Source organism: Saimiri boliviensis, chromosome 10 (assembly GCF_048565385.1).
Source record: "Saimiri boliviensis isolate mSaiBol1 chromosome 10, mSaiBol1.pri, whole genome shotgun sequence".
In the NCBI taxonomy this organism is placed as follows: Eukaryota; Metazoa; Chordata; class Mammalia; order Primates; family Cebidae; genus Saimiri; species Saimiri boliviensis.
The window spans coordinates 27,610,671-27,633,802 of record NC_133458.1 but is presented as its reverse complement, the minus strand read 5'-3'; the positions used below and the strand labels follow the sequence as shown (position 1 = coordinate 27,633,802).

The 23,132-nt window shown below is 45.2% G+C and overlaps 1 protein-coding gene and 1 pseudogene across 2 annotated transcripts in view; one reads left to right on the top strand and one right to left on the bottom strand.

Moving 5' to 3' along the window:
- Positions 1-4,636: 4,636 nt before the first annotated feature.
- Positions 4,637-23,132, bottom strand: part of UBE2H (ubiquitin conjugating enzyme E2 H) — a 124,972-nt gene continuing 106,476 nt past the window's right edge. For both annotated transcript variants that reach the window (XM_003921004.4, XM_074379065.1), the window contains 2 exons: positions 13,816-13,944; positions 4,637-8,966 (listed from right to left, as the gene is read on the bottom strand). In XM_003921004.4, the coding sequence (XP_003921053.1) occupies positions 8,842-8,966; positions 13,816-13,944 (254 nt within the window). In that variant the 3' untranslated portion in view covers positions 4,637-8,841. The remainder of the gene's footprint in view (positions 8,967-13,815; positions 13,945-23,132) is intronic.
- Positions 17,819-18,253, top strand: LOC104652576 (single-stranded DNA-binding protein, mitochondrial pseudogene; annotated as a pseudogene).

The following is a 23,132-nucleotide window of genomic DNA, read 5'->3' as shown; positions in this document are numbered from 1 at the left end:
CCCAGGAGGCAGGGCTGGTGGCGCTCTCACGTGCTGGTAATCACGCCCCCAAGGGTACCGAGGCGCTGCCCAGGCGCCTCTGCCTGCCGGCTCCTGCCCCGCCACCCAGTCGGCCCCCAGGGACCGGACTGGGTGTGCAGTCCGCCCTTCCAGACCCTGGAACATTCTCTATGAATTGGGAGGTTCTGGGTTCTGCCCTTGATTCCCAAGCAAAGTTGTTCCTTTGCTCTTGCGACTTGCCGGCTTCGTGGTTTTGTTTGCTTGTTTTTGAGACGTCTCGCTTTGTGCCCTGCCTGGAGTGCAGTGGCGCAATCGGCTTACTGCAACCTCCGCCTCCCCAGGTTCAGGCGATTCTCCTGCCTCAGCCTCCCGAGTAGCTGGGATTACAGCTGTGTGCAACCACGCCTGGCTAATTTTTGTATTTTTAGTAGAGACGCGGTTTCACCACGTTGGCCAGGCTGGTATCGAACTTCTGACCTTAGGTGATCCACCCACCTCGGCCTCCCAAAGTGCTGGGATTATGGGAGTGAGCCACCGCGCCTAGCCTGCTTCTCTAAAAAGCCCTGCTGCACGGAGAGGCTGCTAGGGTCCAGCTTCCCAATAGTTAGGAGTATCTCATTTTTTGTGGTATATAATTTTACATTTTGAAACGAATGTAAATTGCTCTGCAAAACAACTTTGTTTTGTAGGACTATGTGTCACTTTAAATGTTGAAAATTTAGCGTCTAAATTGAGATGTACTTTGTGAAATACCCCCGGATTTCAGAGTTAGCATAAAAATAAGAATGCAAACTATCTCATTTTTTTACTGTGAATTACATGCTGATTTTTTTTTTTTTTTTTTTTTTAAGACAGTCTCACTGTGTTGCCCAGGCTGGAGTGCAGTGGCATGATCTCCCCTCACTACAACCTCCGACTCCCAGGTTCAAGCGATTCTCCAGCCTCAGCCTCCCGAGTAGCTGGGATTATAGGCATGCACCACCATGCCTGGCTAATTTTGCATTTTTAGTAGAGACAGGGTTTTCCCATGTTGGTCAGGCTGGTCTCAAACTCCCAACCTCAGGTGATCTGCCTGCCTTGGCTTCCCAGTGTTGGGATTACAGGCGTGAGCCCCTGCGCCGGGCTCTAGAATGCTTTTAGTGATAAATGTAGATCACATTCTATTTCTATATTTCTGCGCTAGGAAGGGGTTTGGGGTAAATCTAGAGTTGTATTTTTTGACCCTATTGCAGGTGCCGGAGGTTGGGGACACCATTATCAGTGGAAATGGGGATGCATATGGGGAAAGGCCCTGATCCTCAGAGACCATGCTCATAGCGTGAGCCCTGGGCCAGAGGTCAGGCAGGGAGCATCTCATAGGGCCCAAGAGGCACGAGGTTCACACAGACACAGGTGCCCCCAGCCCCAGCAGGCATTGGAGTAGGCACTGAGCTTGGCACAGCATGATTCTTGCAAAGAACACGTATAGATGGCCAGAAGATCCGGCTTCTAGCATGGCTGTGCCACTGTCTGTGTGACTAAACCACTTGGCACCGTACGAACAGTTAATATCCTGGCCTACTTACTGAAGGGCTCACTACACTGAGTAAGGCTCGTGAGGGGAAGCCCTCTTCAGCCCTGCCCATGGTGGTCCTCTCTGGAGGACAGATTGTTTCTGGAATGCTGATTTGTTACCAGCACATAATTTTCAAATTGGCAGAAATGCATGGTTCAGCCAGGCACAGTGGCTCATGCCTGTAATCCCAGTACTTTGGGAAGCCAGGTGGGCAGACCACTTGAGCCTAAAAGTTCAAAACCAGCCACAGGCAATATGGCAAAACCCCATCTCTATAAAAAATACAACACAAACATTAGCCTGACATGGTGGCATGTGCCTCTAGTCCTGGCTACTCAGGAGGCTGAGGTGGATCATTTGGGGCTGCAGTGAGCCGTGATGATGCCATTGCACTCCAGCCTGGGCAACAGAGTGGGATCCTGTCTCAAAGAAAAAAAAGAAAAAAAGAAATCCCCCCCCCGCCTTTTTTTTTTTGAGATGGAGTTTTGCTCTTGTTGCCCAGGCTGGAGTGCAATGGCATGATCTCCGCCCACAGCAAACTCTGCCTCCTGGGTTCAAGCAATCCTCCTGCCTCAGCCTCCCAAGTAGCTGGGATTACAGGCACGCGCCACCACACCGGGCTAATTTTGTATTTTTAGTAGAGACAGGGTTTCTCCATGTTGGTCAGGCTGGTCTCAAACTCTTGATCTCAGATGATCTGTCTGCCTTGGCCTCATAAAGTGCTAGGATTACAGGCGTGAGCCACTGCACCCGGCCAAGAAAATGCATCTTTAAAAAAGCCTTGTGCTATGCTTGTGAACACACGAGTGGAGCGCAGCAGGCCCTGATTTGTGGCTTACAGAACAGAGCAAAGTGGAGGTGAGGCTACCCACAAGGAGGCCGAAGCTTCTCCAAGGAGCCTCTTGCTGTGCGCTGGTCGGCCTTGGCAGCCAGGACCCCAGGAGAAGCTGAGGGAGGCCTGAATGCCAGCCGCACTTGGTGTCCAGCACCCGCTTCTAGGTTCATTGTTAAGTATGGGTAGCCAGAGAGTGGAGTTTTTTCTTAGGGAGTCCAAGTCCGTGTTGCCACCTCTGACCCCTTGACACTAGGTCCTGGGAACCAAGTCTTGAGCCTCAAAGAGTTCTGAGGAGCCCAGGTCCACAGATGTACCCAGCCTTTTAAAAAAAATAAACACCCTTTACTACATAGGTACACATGTGCACACATGCACACACACACACACACACACACACACACACACACACAGCCAGAGGGAAATGCTATTTTTTATCTTCTAACATTAAATCCCTGGTCAGGATAACTCTTTAGTTCCAAGAAGTTGGGGGCGCACACAGTAAGGCACAAGAGAGCAGGCTTGGGCCCAAGTTGCCCATCCAGGGCTCATGGGGGGATGAGTCCCTGAGATGCCGTGTGCTACTTACAAATAGGTCTGCTTAGCCTGCCAGGGGCTGCTAGGCCTCTGTAGCTTCAGGGATTGTGGGAGTCAGAAAAATCCTGTCTGGGTTCTGGGTGGGAAGCAGGATAGCCCCAGATCCAGGGTCACAGCCACTCATTCCCTGGGGAAGGAAGCGGCCTTCAGAGCCACAAGAGAGTTAAGTTGGGGGGCTCAGAGCCCACTAGCTTTCTTTTCCAGGACAATGTGCCTCAGAAACCCTGGTTCCCTTCCCAGGAAAGGTACAATGACTCAGGCAGCCAGTGACAAGTCACCTGCCACTTGGAAAGCAGCTTGACTGAGGCTGAGAGGGTGAGTTGTGCCGGGTGAGATTACCGGGGTTGGTGGAGGTGGGCGGTGGGGGGACCCAAGGGCCAGCAACTGTACTGAGACTTCTCCTGGGTCGTTTTAAAAGCAGCAGCCTTAGGTGAGATAAATGGAATGACTGTTCACATGACCCATGTACCTCTCCATTCCCCTTTAGGCTGGAAAGTGCTCTCTACTCCCAAAGCTCTGTGGGTCTAAAAACTAAAACTGTTGAAAGCTTTGTGTTTTCTGGTTAATATACAGTATCCTCTCTCAGTTACTCTATCCTGTGATGTGGCCCTGTTTCAGGGCCTGGGCAGAGTTGAGTCACAAGGTGGTAGAGTCAGAACCTAGTCAGTCTAGGGATGTCGCTTTATAGCTCAGTACCCAAGGTCCATGAAAGCCCAGTGAGGGGCTTGGAGTTGCATAGCTAACGGAAGGGCTGGGACTTGAACACAGCTCTGTGGTTCAGTCCATTGGCTGAGGGGTCCATGAGGGCCACCAGCAAATAACGTGTTGAACGTTTTGCTTCTGGGCTCTGGAGGCATCCAGGGCAGCTGGCAGGTTCCTTGCCAGTGGAGACGGAGCAGGCACTGGCACACCATTCCTCAGTGGCCTCACCTCATTCAATATGGCAGGTATATATAAAGCCAGGCCAACTGGGGAGAATACATCAGGATGTAGGGAAGGAGAAAAAGGTATGAACAAGGAGGTAACTGTGGGAAACAGCTGGAGTGAGAAGAGGAGACCATAGCAAAACTATTTCCTTTGTCTTAAGGTCCGGCTAACAAAACCGCCTCCATTAGACTGAGCGGTATCGCCATCTGGTGGTAACCAAGGGCAAATGCTTTAGAAAGGAATCGAAAAGCTGGTCTAATCCAGTGATCAGTGTTTTCCCATGCAAAATCCACCGTTCCAGGAGGCTTAGCGCTTGGCAGGGGACCACCTGTTTAGGCAGATCGGCCCCGCCAGGAAGCTGCACTGTCCCTGAACTCCAGGCCACGGGGGTATTCTCACTCAGCGTGAGCTGACAGGGCTTAGAAGGTTTAGGCATGGGGGTAGACAGGGACTTTCCAGCTACACAAGGCTCCAGTGGAGGAGCCTCACAGCTCCCTGTTCATAGCCAGCAGTCATGCATCCGAGTTCCAGGTTCAAGGACAAGCCTCTGGGCAGAGGCCTCTTTGTTATTACTAAAGGTGCCACTCTCTTCCCAAACGAATCCAGTCATCTGCATCTAAGAGCCAGTGTCTGCTGCTCAAAGGAGCCAGAATAGAGAGGGTACTTTAGAAAACCAGCTGAGAGTAATCATGAGGGCTATTATCTTATTGATCAAGGTCCAGCCATTTGCCAAGGTATATACACATTTTATTTAAAAAAGTTTACAGTTTTCATTATACACAACTATTAAGAGGTTATAGTCAGAGGAGGCATGTGTCCTGTTGACAGACGTGCCTACTAGATCATCACAATGCAAGGAAAAGGGTGGAAGGGAGGAGACAGGGTGAGGAAAAGTAAGCAATAAAAAGCTTAGATTTCAGTTAGGGCTGGCAGTCCCTTTTTATCTTTTCAAGTATCACACGTTATGTACCAAATACAATCCATAAATAATGGCCACTTCTTCCCATGCTCACAGCCAAGATGCGTGTTTGGCTAAATTCAGAGCCCTGGCCCTTCCCAAAGAGGAATGGAAAACCTGCACACCAGAGGGCCAAACCCACTTCTCAAAGGGCTTCCTCCACTCATCTCACCCCTAAGGGAATCGCCGGGAAGTTCAGGGGCCAGAGAAAGCACGAACGTGGATTCAGAAGTCCAAAGAAATGCAGTTCTTTGCGCCCAATCAGAGAGATTTGATTTCATTCAACAAGGCTGGGAAGTTGATTTAAAAACCTTGCTAACTTTTGTAAATGGCTTTCATTTTTCTAATAGTCACTGAGACATAGAAGGGCCACATGCCATTTAATATCAAATGCTAGTTCCTAGAGACGGAGTGTCTAGAAACTTGACCTGTGGAGGCTGGTGGAGCATCTTTCATGATTCTCGGCCATCCCAACGGGGGCCTGATAGAAGGCATGGGCCAGGCCAAGGCCAACTAGGACTTCAGGGGACCTTTGGAGGGAAAAATTCCTTCAAGAGGAGACGTTCCTCAGGAGCTTAGATCAGCCAGCTGGCAGTCAGAACAGCTTTTGAAGTGGATGAGAAATTTTAGGTACCGGAGAGATGATATGGCAACTCCTGATAATGACCTCACTAGTATAAAATGCTGGTTGAAACTGCACAGTAACCTTAAGGAGGGTGATGAGATTGAAGACAAAGCCAAATGCCAGTGTCCAGGACGGCTACCACTGACCCTCTGCCCACAAGCCCCCCCCCGCCCCGCCCTGTGCTGGGGCTTCCAGAGGGAGCCCAAAGGGCCGTGGAGTCAGGTTGCTGGTTTTGGCCATCTTGCTTGTTGGTGTTTGGCAAGAGCCTGAGCTCAGTTACATGAACAGGGGCAAAGAATGGCTTGTGCTGGTAAAACACAAGGGAAGATCCAAAAACTACGGGCACTGAAAAGGGGAAGGAAACCGCCAGAAGTGGCTCTGACCTGCTGCCGCTGTTACCACCTCTAAAGCCAAGAATGTTCAGCTTCTGCCCAGAGATCGGGATGCTTTTCTGAGTGTTGGAAGGGCAAAGCTCAGACAGCCTGGAGAGGCATTTGGTGGGGAAAACACCCCTGCTCCAGACTTACGAAATCATCTATTGCTGGGTCCCAGAGTCCTGGGATTCACCACCAGGTCTTCTTCCAGATCTTTCTGTACCTGCATGTTTGGGCTCCTACTCTCACCTCTCCCAGGTGCAGGGAAGGGACAAAATGCATAAGAAGGGACTCTGTTCAACCCAGCAAAAGTCAGTTTCCCAGGGGAGAGGCAAAGCCCCACCCAGAGCTAAGACATGCATGGGACCAAGGCCGGTGCCTGGACAGGACAGATTTGCACGGAGCAAGCAGGTGCAGTGGGACCAGGTAGCAAAGATAGAGCTTCCAGCGCTAACAGAGAAGCCTTATCTCCCCTTCATCAGATAGACCTGGAGGGACACAGATGGACACACTCACTCACACACACTCTCTCTGCAGCCACACTCAAATCTGCTTAACTCCTACAACCTTCCCCAGCAGGTCATTTGACAGTTCTGCACCTTCTGCTCTCTGGTGCTGGGGCTCTGGTCACAGGCGAGCCAATGTCTTATCGTTAGAGAGATCTGGGATTAGGTGAGGGGCTGGGCCACGGCACTGCTCACGCACCTTCCCGAAACGGGGGTCTACTTGGTTTTTTGACAAGATTAAAAGCAATCCTTAGCTGGTCATTATTTTTTTTTTCAAGGTAATTAGAACACTACTGTTTATACAATATTGAAAAAATACAATTTTTTATTGTTTGAACTCAAATCACCACCCAGCACTTTAAGCCTACCCTAAATAGCACCTACAAGAAATGTCATAGCACAAGCAAACTGCAAAGTCAGCAGGTAAGCAAGTTAGACAGTGCCAGCAGAGAGACCCTCCCTCCCCCAAAGCAATGAGAAGACAGCGTGCTAGGTAAGAGTGAAGTACACCATTACAAGTTAAATAGTTAACACTACCCTTCCAGCAAGCCACGGATGCTAGATGGATAACTCAGTACGGTTAACTAACCACAGCCCTACATCACTGCACTTTTTTTTTTTTTTTTAAAGAAAACCTTTTGCTTCATGCCCGTAATTAACATAAAGAAAGTAAATTCTTTGTCTTTTTATTTAGGAAAATAATCATGCTAAAAGCAAGTTGTACTTTATATAGATTTTCAAAGAAAAGATTGATTGTGCTTTTCAAATAAAAAAAAAAAAAGATAGGGTATCTTCCAACCTCACTGACTTAAACCTTGTGGAATACAGCACTTCTAAACTAAAAACACACATCAAAAAGAAAAATTAAATAATCCCAGTGGGATGCTCAAAAATCATCTTTAGAAGGTTTTAGGATTGGCTAATTCTGCAATTATCTCATTGGCTGCGGCAAAAAAAAGAACACAGAGCTGCTGTCTGAAACTTCTCCAAACTCCCCTCCGAATTCAGCAGGCAACACTCAGATCTGTAAGAAACTGCAGCAACCTGGACATACGGTTAGCTGAGTCGACATTTGATTAGCAGGCATTTTAAACTGATTTCCTCGTAACATACACAGGAGAGAAAAAATTTTCTTCCTTCAGGGCCTGTTCTACTACATCATATTTCTGAATCCCTTCTATTCGGTCACTCTCTGAGAAAAGTTGTTCTGTTTTTCCCATGTACAATCACTCTGGGCACAAGAACCTTTATTTGTTCCAATTATTATTCATTTTAAATTCAGAATCTGTGTTGGGTCTAAAATGCCCATTTCCCACTCCCACAAGCAGATGACCAGGCTGCTGCCAAGAGCAGCAGAAAAAGGGAAAACCAAACCAAAACATGAAGGCAAGTACCCAGGGCTTTGCAGTCACCACGTGGGTCTTCTTCTCAAGTCTAATGGTCCATGAGCGGCTTGTCCAAGGAGGCAGCCGCCTCTTGGTAGGTAAAGATGAAATCTGCAACCTGTCTAAACACAATACACACACACGCACACACACACACCCCCCCCCAAAGAAAATACCCCCCAAAAAAACACAACCCTCATATTTAAAGCTCTTAAGTTCAGGGTAGCGGTCTCAAACTGGCTAAACACTAGGATGAGGATGTGACTGCATGTGTTTTAGATCAGAGGAAGCATCATCCCAGTCACTTTTCTCCTCCTGTGCTGTCCTTTCAAAAACAGGTCTGGATTACAAACTCTACCCCGAGAAAAAGAACCGATTCAGAAAACACTTCTCAAGGTTTCTCCAACAGAACACTGTGGCTGCAGGGCCTGGTAGTGAAGGGCAGGAACTGACATATAAAAATGTACTTAAAATCAGAGTCAAAAAATGGTTTTACGTTTTAATACTCTAATTAGCTCCCTGTTTTATACTGTTACTCCACAGAAGACATAGGGCCACCTAGGACTCACAGGAAGGAGCAGCTCTGAGTCTTCTGTGGCTGGCTCTAAGCGCTCCCACGGCAGGCCTCTTCCTCCCCAGTTTTTTTCTTTCCATTTCGAAAAAGCACTATTTTATCTTCACATCCAAGAGCTGGTTGGTTTGGTTTGTTTCTTTGGAACCATCAATAAAAGAAGCGACTTTTTCCTGTTATTTTTACTCATGTCTACCTATCAGAGCGGCTATTTCCTTTGACAGTTCAGTAGCACACAGGCTGACTTGGCCACATTGACTTATGAATGCATGCATTCGGACCGCATATTGCTACCAAATGGAATGTGGGAATATGCTATGCACCTCAGGTTGAGAAATGACCAAGAAATCAAGATCTAAAGGGTGATATATAATATATATATATCAATGCTATTATTCATAAAAACCTTGTTTAGTAATAAAAAAAATTGCTTTGTTTAAATATGAATATTATAGTCTGCTTCTCATGGTTAGGAAATAATAGTCTTTCTGAAAAGCAGGTGCTTTTTCTACTACAACTCCATATCCTGGGCCTCATCTTCGGAAAAGTCAGACATAGAGCTTTCCGACGAGCTGTCCCCGGTGCCCTCTTCCTGCTCTTTCAGCGCCTCCTCCGTGGCGTATTTCTGGATGTACTCTGCACGGGGTGGGGGAAAGAGAACAAGGGCGGTGAGTGGGCAGGCAGGGCAACCCCAAAAAGCTGGCAAGGCTGGGGAGGTTCAAACTTACCTTAAACACCGGGCGGGGGGGTGGGGGCAAAGAGGACAGTAATCATGGTCACTACAGCGAAGGAGAATCCCACAGGGAGACTTCTTTGGGACAGAGTTTCCGCATTTTGCCCTGATCGAAGGGGTACTGGGAAGAGCAAGACAGCAGGTTCCGCTTGCAGGGGAGTACGTGCTGCAGCACCCCAAGAACTCTTCAGGGACCAGGGAAATGGGAGCCCCACAATTTTCTTTTTACTTTCACCTCCCAGATAGTACAGGACTAGTCATGATTCCATAGTAGTTTATAAGGAAATCCCCCATCATTTTTAGATTTGCAGTTATATAATTAAAGTCAGCCCTGGTCTATTATTTTAGGAATTGATTTTAGTCTAAACAGATCCTGCCTGTCAGGTTTTTGAAGCAGGTGGCAAAAACCATCGCTCAATCTGCTCGGGACTGAGCTGTTTTATGGAGACACCCCTCACCTCTGAGTGATTTTTCCATGTATTATTTACCTGAAGGTAGATTTACACTGCTACAGCCTCGGAGGAATCCTAGGCTGAATCAGAACTGCTCAAGAACTGCTGAATAAACAAACTTGTTCCTAAAAACTAAGTGCATGCTGTTTTTAAGTGAATAGCCTACACACAATAGGAAAAGATAAGACAGAAACCTATTCAGAATGCAAGCCACACAAAAACGCACCCTTGCAGCTTTGTTTCTCTCCTCCTAGAGAGCTGCAGGGACTCACTGCAACAGGAAGATAAGCTGAATGGCCAAACGGGCCTACCAGACTTGAATAACTAGCACAGGGCCTAAGAATGTTTGTCTATTTTAAAGATTGTCTTAAAACACAGTAGTAAACAGAAGGTGTGACAAAGACCACATCTGGCCAATGTGGCCCCTTACAGAAAAGGTTTGCAGGCTTGAGACTTAGAGCCCTTCCAATTCATAAAGCAATTTTATGCTAATGATTTCATGACAATGAAAGTAGCCCATGATTAGGTAGAATTTTACCTTCACTTACATTTTAGAGTGAGAGAAATGTTTGTTCAAACTTCAGCAATTTTATTTTTAACTTCTAATGGGTTGGCTATTTTGCCTCTTCCTTTGTAGAAGCTACATCTTGACACTGGGGTTTTTTTTGTTTGTTGTTTTTTGAGATGGAGTCTGGCTCTGTCGCCCAGGCTGGAGGGCAGTGGTGGGATCTCGGTTCACTGCAACCTGCGCCTCCTGGGGTCAAGTGATTCTTCTACCTCAGCCTCCCAAATAGCTGGGATAACAGGCGTGTGCCACCATGCCAGCCAGGCTAATTTTTGTATTTTTAGTAGAGATAGGGTTTCACCATGCTGGCCAGGCTGGTCTTGAACTCTAACCTCATGATCCACCCACCTCGGCCTCCCTAAGTGCTGGGACTATAGGCGTGAGCCACTGGCCAACACTGTGTTTTTGACACTAGAATTTGATACTATTGGCCCTCTTTATTCAAGGATACAAATGTGTATTAAGAAATTACTAGGACAAGGCCTTTGGGTTAGAGAAAGGAAGAGCAAGGTCACCAATGAGGAGGATGAAACAGAGGAAGATAAAAGGAAGGAACTGCTGAGTATCAGTCACCAGAGGGAGGCAGTTACAGAAGAAAGCGGGTAAGGCAGTCCCAGCCACACTGACCCCCAAGTCCTACCAGCTACAGCATAGGAGAGGCCACTCCAGGGAAAGGCTTTGCTTCGTTGAATGTGGCTGGGATGTTTAAACACAACCTTAACAGAGAATTACGGCCAGACGCAGTGGCTCACACCTGTAATCCCAGCAGTTTGGGAGGCCTAGGCGGGCAGATCACCTGAGGTCAGGAGTTTGAAACCCAGCCTGGCCAACATGGTGAAACCCCATCTCTATAAAAATACAAAAAATCAGCCAGGCATGGTGGCACACGCCAGTAATCCCAGCTACCCAGGAGGCTGAGGCAGGAGAATCACTTGAACCCGAGAGTTGGAGGCTGCAGTGAGCTAAGATCATTCCATTGCACTCCAGCCTAGGTGACAGAGCAAGACTCCATCTCAAAAATTAAGAGAGAGAGAGAGAGAGAGAGAGAGAGAGAGAGAGAGAGAGAAAGAGAAAGAGAGAGAGAGAGAGAGAGAGAGAGAGAGAGATTGATCTGAGACCTTATCTTTAAAAAAAAAAAAAAAAAAAAGGAGTAAAGGCAAAGATGTAGATTCCACTCAATTATCAGAACACCTTGAATGGCAGGCAAAGATGTCACCCAGCAAAGGGTTTTGAGCAGGGAAGTGACAGCTTTAGACAGCTCCAATGGTGCCCAGTGCTACAGACTATCCATTATTTAAACACATTTTCAAATGTGTGCTATAAGACAGTGCCAACTAAATATGAATGCTGAGTGTGTCAGGTGTGCTGAGTTGGCAGTGACTGCCACACAAGTGGAAATGTCCAGCGGCAGCATGTGAGAGGCCAGGCCTAGACACACACATCAGAAATCATCTCCCTGGAGGGGACTCACTAAAACTGTGAGAGGTGAAGCAGCTCCCCAGGGCTGCGAGAGGAAGAGAGGGAGACCAGGGGCTGAATCCTAAGTGAATGACCAAATTTAGGAAACAGAATGAGAAATTTCCAGAAAGGTGGGGGTAAGATGTAACACTTGCAGAGAGGTCCAGCAAAATGGGACTTGAGAAGAGTCCAAAGGATTGGGAAGAAATGAGGGCACAGATTAAGCAGAGGAGGGGAAAAAACTAGAGGAATTTAAGGTGAGGAAGCAAGAAGTTTGAAAATGAAAGGGAATGAACACATGACTCGTAAGGGAGGAGGCCACAGGAGCAGATCACTGTTTCTCAAACACAGAGACCTCTGACAGTCAGGGCTGGAGAAGGAAGACTGCGTGGAGGGAACAAGATCACAGGTTGGTGGTGGGAGTGCATTTGAGAAATCTCTTATTTCCCATAGGAGCAAAGAAAAGATGTAGAGGGGACGGGTTGGGGGGGGGGGGGGAGAAGATATCAAGGCACAGTAGGAAGTAGGGGTGAGCTCAGGTCTGATGGCCATGATTTTCTCAGATTACTAAGGAAGACAAAATGATAGCTGACACGAACATTTCTGAACACTAGGGGTCCGTAAGCTGAAGTGCACCATGTAAGATAAATGTAGCTTCGGTTCTTTTTGTAAATGGAACTATAGCAGATATGTACTAACAGGGATACTGCTAAACTGTTGAGACAGAATGCCTATGTGAACTAGATAAATATACACTGCTCCAAGATACCTGTGGTTTGCAGACATTACTAAGCGATTCCTAGGTCAAAATTTTAATACAGTTTCATAACAGCACTTTATCTGGCTGAAACTGACTGCCTTTTTCTTCAAATACATGTTTGCTTAGCTCTATGTTCTGCTACATAAATTAGATATTAATTTGCAAAGCACTTGAGATCTAAGAAATTATAATAAATTCATTTCTGCTTTATCTCAACAAAAGCTCCAAACAATACCCTATAGAGACCTCAGAAGAACAAAACAAACAGAAGAAAGCTACTGTTTAACGCATAGTCCCGGTTTGCCTCACACCTGTGCACATTTAAGAGTGAGGACCTGCACACTCAGGCTCAGGTAAATTATTTCTACTGCCACCTCTTACAAATGTACCTCAGGGAGGCCACACACTGTGAGGAAGCCAACATTCCGGACTGTTATGCAGATGGGCACATCATGCGAAAAATTGGTTAGATAGTAATGCGTGCCGTTGGTTAAAAACAGTAGGCATATTTCACAAACTTTGAATTCCTTTGCTTCTTGGTGGAGCTTCATGTATCTAGACTTTTCACTATGAAAGTTCTGAAACATACACAGAGGTAAAAGGGACAATCCAATGAACCCAAGTGAACTTTAGAATTTTTTTTTTTTTTTTTTTTTTGAGACGGGGTCTTGCTCTGTCACCCAGGCTGGAGTGTAATGGCATAGTCTAGGCTCACTGCAACCTCCTTCTCTGGGGTTCATGCGATCCTTCCACCTCAGCCTCTCAAGCAGCTGGGACTACAGGTGTGTGCCACTACACCCGGCTAATTTTTTTTATTTTTAGTGGAGATGGGGGTTTCACCATGTTGGCCAGGCTGGTCTCAAACACCTGACCTCGTGATCCACCTGCCTGGGCCTCCCAAAGTGCTGGGATTACAGGTGTGAGCCACCACACCCAGCTAGATGTTCTTTCCCAAGCTTATTTTCATTTAAATGTCCCATCAGCATATAAACTGTTTTAAGAATGCAAAAACAGGATTCTAAATCCTAAAGGATGAACAAACTGGTGCTATTACCACCCGAGGTTGGTGAGCACGACTTCAGCCCACAGCTGTCTCTTTTCAGGCCTAATAAAAAGTATTAGGAACTAAGTAACTTAAGAAGGGCTTTTAAGGGGCATGGTGGCTCATGCCTGTGATCCTAGCACTCTGGGAGGCTGAAGGCAGGCGGATCATGAGGTCAGGAGTTTGAGACCAGCCTGGCCAACATGGTGAAACCCCGCCTCTACTAAAAATACAAAAATTAGCTGGGTGTGGTGGCGCACACCTGTAGTCCCAGCTATTTGGGAGGCTGAGGCAGGAGAATCACTTGAACCTGGGAGGCGGAAGTTGCAGTGAGCTGAGGTCAAGCCAATGCACTCCAGCCTGGCAACAGAGCAAGACTCCGTGTCAAAGAAAAAAAAAAAAAAGAACTTTTAATGACTAAAGTCCAAAAGACTGCCGTTCTTTTGTCTCCAGGTTAAACTACACACCCTCTTACCTTTAATTTTCTGCTTGTATTCTTCTGGTCGGTGGAGGTACATGGCTGCAGCGTCACCATTGAGAGGATCTATAGGGTTAGGATAGGCCAACAACTGGGGCAGGAAGGACTCGAATATATTGGTAAGATCTGAAAAAACAAACAGAAACACGTCATGCACGGGAAATGCAAGTTCACCTAAAAGTCACTTGCATTCAGTAGTCAAACTGCTTCCTAGGGATTTAACTACATGGTGATGATTTTTCTTAAAAGTATGCTCTATTACATGTGACCTGTATTGCATATTCATTTCAATACCAATTAAAATTTTTAAGTTTATTTTTAATTTGAAGAACCAGATAAAGATATACCTGATACTCACTTTGAAAGACAATTTTCCCAATTCTATTTTACTCTATTTCTATGGCTATTTCACACAGCCATTTTCTACAGCTTACAAAACCCCCAACTCTGAAAGGTATTCAAATGCTGGGTCTTAAAAGAATTGAGGACAAATTTTTTTTTTTTTTTTTTGAGACTGAGTCTCACTCTGTTGCCCAGGCTGGAGTGCAATGGCTTGATCTCAGCTCACTGCAACCTCTGCCTCCCAGGTTCAAGTGATTCTCCTGCCTCAGCCTCCCAAGTAGCTGGCATTACAGGTGCCTGCCACCATGCCTGGCTAATTTTTGTATTTTTATAGAGATGGGGTTTCACCACGTTGGCCAGGATGATCTTGAACTCCTGACGTCAGATGATCTGCCAGCCTCGGCCTTCCCAAGTGCTGGGATTACAGGCATGAGCCACCACACTCAGCCTTGAACACAGTTTTATAGGACTTGACATTTAATTCAATTCTTGCAACTTTTAACAGAGGTAAATACAATCAATTTTTCAATTATTCTGGGTAATGAGAGTAGGAATCTATAAGGACCACATAAAACCACAAGTACTCATGAGACAGATAAGAATCAATCTACTGCATTTATTTATTAAAAACATTTTTTTGAGAGAGGATCTCACTCTGTTGCCCAAGTTGGAGTGCAGTGGTGTGATCATACCTCACTGCAACTTCAAACTCTTGGACTCAAGCCAACCTCCCAGCCTCAGTCTCCTAAGTAACTTGGACTATAGGCATGTGCCATGATGCCCAGTTTTTTGTTTTTTTTTTTTTTTTGAGACAGGGTCTCCCTATGTTAGGCTGGTCTCAAACTCCTGGACTCAAGTGATCTTTCCACCTTGGCCTTCCCAAGTGCTCGGATTATAGACGTGACATTATTAACTCTCTTCTTGCCAAGTATACACAGATGATATCTACACACAATTAGCAAAAAAACAAACACCCTCCTGTCACCCAGTGTTTTAAAAAAGCAGGCCAAGAACCTGCACATAACAACCCACACTCCCTACAGCTACAGAGATGCTGTAACTTCTACCCTCTGCTCCTCAGTGAACTGTGGCACCCCTGAGAAATGGAAGGACACGAGACTGCTTCCACGTCTCTGCCCTACTCCAGCTACTTTCTCACGTTTTATATAAAACATTTGTTTCTGGAGACAATGCTGAAGTATAGTAAGTAGCGTAAAAAACTACTCATTGAGTCATCTCTTTCAAGTGATTTTTCTTTTAACAATGGCTGCTCCTCTGCAATATTACAGATGAATGCTTTGCCAAGCCACATTGCTTCAGATTTGTGGTTCTCAGCTACGGGTGATTTTGCTCCCCATGGAATTTGGCAATGTCTGGAGACATTCTTGGTTGTCACATCTAAGGGGTGCTACCGGCATCCAGTGGGTAAAGGCCAGGGAAGCTGCTAAACATCCTACAGTGCACAGGACAGCCCCACAACAAAGGACTATGTAGACCAAAATGTCGGCAGTGCTGAGGCTGATAAACCCTGATCTAGATAAAAGGGGTAGGCAAACCTTTTTGTAAAGGATCAAACACTTTAGGCTTTGCAGGCCACATATGGTCTCTGTCATAACTACTCAACACTCAGCTCTGCCACTGTAACACAAAAGCAGCCAGAGGTAACAGGTCAACAAATCAATGTGGCTGTATTCCTATAAAACTACATATACTGTACAAAAGCAAGTAGTCAAGGTCTGCCCAACTTTGCTCTAGAAAATCTTAGCTATAAGAGGTGGCTCTTATCATTCATTGTAAGGTTAAGAAACTGAGCAGTTAAGAGAATAATCTAGAGCTGTTACTCGACTGTACTTTCTGCAGTGATGAAAATGTTATGTACCCCATCCAAATCAATAGCCACTAGCCACATGTGGCTACTGAGGACTCAAAATATGGCCAGTGTAAATAAGGAAATTAATTTTTCTGTTTATTTAATTCTAATTAAATTTAAATAACCACACATGGCTAGTAGATCCTGTGTTGGACAGCACAGGTCTAGTGAATGATAGGATAGAGGGTCCCATGACAGCTACCACAGTCCTGTTCTCATGCACCAGGCATTGACACAGAGCAGCTCTGCCTTGTAATGAAAGTCACAGACTTGGGGTGATTTCATCTGGGTCTATTTCACCTTCGAAAGGTTGACTTCAGAATAGTCCTATAAGGTTCTCACGTATTACAAAAGACATGCTGATACTCCTAATCAAAAAGAAATCAAAAAAGCAAAATAAAAATCACCTTCCTGGATAACCCCCAAACTATCTGCAGTGAGATTTTCACCGTTTTATTTATAATTTTCTTAAAAAGAGAAACAATTATTAGGGTACGAAAATCATTGAAAACTACTTGTTTTCAATGAAAAAAATGCTTATACTTGAATGCTGGGTAGAGAAAGGTTATAAAATGGTATGTTTTCTAGAATTACAACTAGGTACAGTGTGTATACATAAGACGAACATTTTTTAAAACTATGTCAAGGCAATAGCAGCCTGGTGTAACTTCTACTTTTCCCATTTCAAATGACACTTTTTTTTAACCTTTAAAAATCAGCATTTTTAGCTCACACCTGCAATCCCAGCACTTTGGGAGCGGATCATATAAGGCCAAGAGTTCAGGTGGATCACATAAAACCAGGAGTTCGAGACCAGCCTGGCCAACATGGCAAAACCCTGTCCCAACTAAAAAATGCAAAAATTAGCTGGGTGTGATGGTACACGCCTGTAGTCCCAGCTACTTGGGAGGCTGAGGCAGGAGAATTGCTTGAACCTGGGGAGGTAGATGTTGCAGCAAGCTGAGATTGCACCACTGTACTTCAGCCTGAGTGAAACCCTGTCTCACATAAATAAAATAAAAATAACATTTTCCTGTAAATATGTCCTGGTTTGTTTTTTTTTTTTTGAGACGGAGTTTCGCTCGTTACCCAGGCTGGAGTGCAATGGCGCAGTCTCAGCTCACCGCAACCTCCGCCTCCTGGGTTCAGGCAATTCTCCTGCCTCAGCCTCCTGAGTGGCTGGGATTATAGGCATGCGCCACCATGCCCAGCTAATGTTTTGTATTTTTAGGTAGAGACGGGGTTGCACCATGTTGACCAGGATGGTCTTGATCTCTTGACCTCGTGATCCACCCGCCTCGGCCTTCCAAAGTGCTGGGATTACAGGCTTGAGCCACCGCGCCCGGCCAATATGTCCTGTTTTTAATGCTTTTCTTTTCCTCTCTTTATCCTTAGGTAAGTGAGTTATTAAGGCAGTGATAGAAAATGCCAAAAAGTAAGCATTAAGAAGTTTTATAGGCCGGGCGCGGTGGCTCAAGCCTGTAATCCCAGCACTTTGGGAGGCTGAGGTGGGAGGATCATGAGGTCAAGAGATCGAGACCAACCTGGTCAACATGGTAAAACCCCATCTCTACTAAAAATACAAAAAATTCGCTGGGCAAGGTGGCGTGTGCCTATAATCCCAGCTACTCAGGAGGCTAAGGTAGGAGAATTGCCTGAACCCAGGAGGCGGAGGTTGCGGTGAGCCGAGATCGCGCCATTGCACTCCAGCCTGGGTAACAAGAGCGAAACTCTGTCTCAAAAAAAAAAAAAAAAAAAAAAGATTAGACTGTAAGAAAAGAAAATAGAAGACCTGTATTACAGGTACTTCATCAGTTTGTAAGACATGCGTCCGAAACAGCTGCCAGTTTGGTTCTTGAAAGATCCCTGAATTGTGTGCAGTTACTTGGGCGAGTGGGTCAGGACCCTGTCTTGAGATAGCCAGAAGGAAAAAATCTAGTCACAATATTTTCCCCAGCAACAAATGAGATGCGGCGATCAGGAGAAAGTGAAGCTTACCAAATGGGCGACGTCAGTCAAAAGACAACATGGCACAGAATATCAGTATTCCAGCCAGGCCTCAGAGATGTGGCATATCAGTATGTGAGAAAGGGATCTCGAATTTATGTGGCAGGGAAAATAGACTATGGTGAATACATGGATAAAAATAATGTGAGGCGACAAGCAACAACAATCATAGCTGATAATATTATATTTCTGAGTAACCAGACGAAAGAAGAATAGAATGGATGACTCTTTTTTGGCCAATCATTTGGTACAGTCTCACTTCCAAATCATGTATAATCCTTATAGTTCCCAAGGACAAGAACTAAAATACTTATTTACATTAAAAAAAAAAAAAAACTGAATGTGATTTCAGAGCACGTTAAGAGTTAAACAATAGTTATATTAACAGTAATGGCAGCAGGTTAATGCTTATATAGCATTTACTACAAGCCAGGCACTCTTCCATGCTCTGCATATACACTCTTAATTTCACTACAGCCAATGAGGCAGGTACCATTACTGTCTCCATTTTACAGATGGAGAAACTGAGGCACACAAAGCTTAAGTATGGATCTAGAACTCACACCTGAGCTTATCCGCTCTGCTGCCTCTGTTAATTGATAAAACACACAATGCAGAAACTTTCACGGAGGCACAAGCTCCCCAGGTCTCTGTGTCAAAATTGCACACCTTCATTGGCAGGGAAGCCAAAGCCATGAATCAGAGCTGACCACCCTCCTCCCCAAAGAATCCCTTTCTCACAAGTGCAAAGAAAGATGCTAAGCAAAAGATGTTCAGGCGTTTCTGTGGCTATTTTGCAAAGGTAGTATGCTTGTTTTCATGTGGCTCCACTGCAGGAGGTAACCTGCAGACACCTGCACATAAAGAATGGTGGCTCCTCCTGCCACATTATTATTACAGGTGCTGCTCAAAAGGATTAGTGGCTGGATGCGATTACATAACAACGAAAACCTTTAAAAACAAAGCATAGGTTTAGGTTCTGAAGTAATGCTCAGAAGTGCTTCAAGGCTACAGAAATATTACAGACAACATGTTATAAAACCAGGAGTTTCATGTGTCCTAGGAAGAGATTTTATACCCTTTCCTACTACTTTTAAGTTCCCTCAAGCTACCAATAAATGCCTCTGCCTATGAATTTGTTCCAAACAAATTAAAAAAAGCCTTAATTATTGGTTATTCTTTCCCGTATCTACTGTCTTCCTGCATTAATACATTTTTTATCCATTTTACAGACGTGCTGAGTCACACCTGTAAAACAGAAGAGCAGAAGGAAACACAAGAGGCCCAGTTTCAGGTGAAAATGACAACTTTGGGAGGCCAGTGACTAACAAAGTGATTACTACAGAGGGTGTTTCCAAAAGGAGCATCTCTCAAATGTGCAGATGTGCAGAAAGTCTTCTTTCAAGATAGACTGGCAGAGAAGACTAAAACTATAAACCAAGAATACAATACTCATCTTTGGAAAAATGAACATTTTCCCCTAAATTTTTTGTTAATGATAAAAATATGTCAAAGATCTTTATTTTAAAAACATTAACCTTCAAATTTTTGAAAGGAAGAGAGCCAGACACAGTTCACCTAACCTGTAGAGTACAGTCAGCCGGCCCCATTTCTGGCTGTCTTAATTTTTAAAGGAAGTTCCAAGATCCCTGAATATATGGTTTATGATGAGCAAACAGCCCTTACTTTTGCCTTAGACTCAATCAGCAGTTACCAAAATGTGGTTCATTAGCACTGACTCTTCAATCTGATCTTACTTTTTATTTTTATTTATTTATTTATTTTGAGACAGAGTCTTGCTCTGTCACCAGGCACCAGGCTGTAGTGCAGTGGCACAATCTCAGCTCACTGCAACCTCCACCTCTTGGGTTCAAGCAATTCTCCTGCCTCAGCCTCCGGAGTAGCTGGGACTACAGGCATGGACCACCACGCGCAGCCAATTTTTGTATTTTAGTAGAGACGAGGTTTCACCATGTTGGCCAGGATGGTCTCGATTTCTTAACCTCATGATCCGCCCGCCTTGGCCTCCCAAAGTGCTGGGATTACAGGTGTGAGCCACCGCGCCCTGCCTGATCTTATATTAATGTTAAAATTATAACACTCATACCTCAGTTTAGGCATATAAATTAACAACTTATATTCATATTTAATCTTTAAAAACAGGCTGGGCGCAGTGGTTCACGCCTGTAATCCTAGCACTTTGGGAGGCTGAGGCAGGTAGACTGGCTGAGGTCAGGAGTTCAAGATCATCCTGGCCAATATGGCGAAACCCCATCTCTACTAAAAATACAAAAAATTAGCCGGGTGTGGTGGCAGGTATCTGTAATCCCAGCTACTTGGGAGGCTGAGGCAAGAGAATCACTTGAACTCAGGAGGTAGAGGTTGCAGTGAGTCAAGACTGCACCACTGCACTCCAGCCTGCGTGACAGAATGAGACTCAGTTTCCAAAACACATGCATGCACACAAAAATCATAACAATTTCTTATCAAAAGCAGCATCACTTAGTCTACAGCAGTGGTTCTGGGGTAAGCCTAGGTCCTGCTTGTCCATCACAATTACCTGTGGAGTTTTTCCAAAAACTTGCTGGCCAGATGCAGTGGCTCACGCCTGTAACCCCAGCACTCTGAACTCCTGATCATTAGGTCAGGAGTTTGAGATCAGCTTGACCAACATGGTGAAACCCTGTCTCTACTAAAAATACAAAAATTATCTGGGCGTGGTGGCATGCACCTGTAATCCCAGCTACTGGGGAGGCTGAGGCATGAGAATTGCTTGAACCCAGGAGGCAGAGGTTGCAGTGAGCCAAGATTGTGCCATTGCACTCCAGTCTGGGCGACAGAGCAAGACTCTGTCTCAAAATAAAAAAATAAAAAAAATAAAAACCACGAAATCTTGCTAAGCATCCTAAGGATGCATCTTCATACCTACCCCAGGACTTCTGGTTTAGGACTGGATGTGTTTGATACAGACATCTGTGTGCAAATGCCCAGTCAGGAAATACTACCTGGCCCATGCATACCCTATCCCCAAAGACCAGATGGGAAGGAAAGGGCCATTTGCTCGTAGGTTCTTTTGTGCCAGAAAATGTTCGCATCTAACAGCTCGACTCTGGTTTAGTGGCCCTCCCTGACCCTTCCCTCTTTCTTTTCTGCACACTGCTGTTACCATTGCTATCTCTAGCACAGGTGTGCCAAACCACAGGCAATCCACAGGCAGTCAAAAGCAGATCTGCTTCTGGAGAGGCACTAAAGGGCCACTTTGGAGAATGGGTATTAGCAGGATGGTTAGAATCATCACCTAACACACTGTGGACACCTGGCAGAGCAAATTCCATTAGGCTGAACTGTCTCCAGCAAACGGGAAGCTGGCTCCTCAGTGAACAACAGATGAAAACTCTTAAAAGACCACAAGTTTAGCTGGGCATGGTGGCGCGTGCCTGTAATCCCAGCTACTCAGGAGGCTGAGGCAGGAGAATCGCTTGAACCCAGGAGGTGGAGGTTGCGGTGAGCCGAGATCGCGCCATTGCACTCCAGCCTGGGTAACAAGAGCGAAACTCTTTCTCAAAAAAAAAAGAAAAAAAAAAAAAGACCACAAGTGTAATCTCAGGCTTTCCACTGACTTGCTCTTTGACCTTGGGCAGGTCTTTTCCTTTCTACATCTCAATTTCTTCACTGAAAAAGGGGAAGTATAACACTGCTGTTCCTTACAGGGAAGTATCATATATTACTAAAAGTGACTATAAGATATCTATCAATTGCATCAAAGAACTAAACTATTAATATAAATATGACACCCTCTAAGGGTAGACATTTCAGCTGCCTCTATCCCTTAAGGGATATGTGTTAATTAAAATGAGTTACACTGAAAAAAAAAAAAAGTACCAATTCTTAAAACCCCCTAACTCTAGGTGACTCACAATGAGATGGAAAAGGGCTTGAAGGAGAAAACACAAGAGGGGGTTAATCGCATATCTCATGTTTTATTCTTGGCTCTTTATGAACCACTGACCACAAGTTATTTCTTTTCCATTTCCTTTGAAATAAATGGAAAATTTCAGGCTGTACATAGTAGCTCATGTCTATAATCCTAGTACTTTGGAAGGCCAAGGCAGAAAGACTGCCTGAGCCCAAGAGGTCAAGAAGAACCTGGGCAACATAGGGAGATCCTGTCCCTACCCACCCCCCGCAAAAAAAAAAAAATTAATGAGGCATGGTGGCATGTGCCTGTGGTTCCAACTACTCAAAGAAAGTAGTTGCTCAGTAGCTGCTGAGGTGAGAGGATTTCTCCAGTCAGGGGCAGGTGGCTGGGTGGGTCAAAGATGCAGTAAATCGTGATCATGCCACTGTACGTCAGCCTGGGTGACAGAGCAGGACCCTCTCTCTCCACCCTCAACAGCAAAAAAATTTTAATATACACTGCTTTCTTCAAGTTAAAATCCTGTGCACGCCCAAACCTTGACATGCTCTGACTCACCAGAAACCACAATTAGCAAACATGCAGTCATTTTGGAACACTTTTACCTACATAATCTTCATTTATTTTTCAGACTTAATACTGAAAAATAAATGCTGTAACTCAGAAACCACCACCATTATATGATATAGTCACAGCCAAGAGCCAAGAACCATCAAAGCCATATTTCCCTTTTCAAACCAACCTACTCCAACCGCTTTCTACTACTTCTCCCTCTCCCCTAGATGCCCAATATCCTGGGTTTCCTCTTTTTAAAAACAAACAAATAACAAAAAACTTATCTGGAAAGACATCAGCATCCTGCATAGCAGTGCAAATTCCGTGGCATTTGCATTTTAAGAATTAGCTTTGTACACTCTGACCCTGGGAAGTCCATCATCCTATAAATTTTCTTTTTTTTTTTTTTTTTTTTGAGATGGAGCCTCGTTCTGTCGACCCAGGCTGGAGCACAATGGTGTGATCTCAGCTCACTGTAACCTCTGCTTCTTGGCTGCAAGCGATTCTTCTGCCTCAGCCTCCTGAGTAGCTGGGATTACAGGCACACACCACCACAACCAGCTAATTTTTTGTATTTTTAGTAGCGACAGGATTTTGCCATGTTGGCCAGGCTGGTCTCCATCT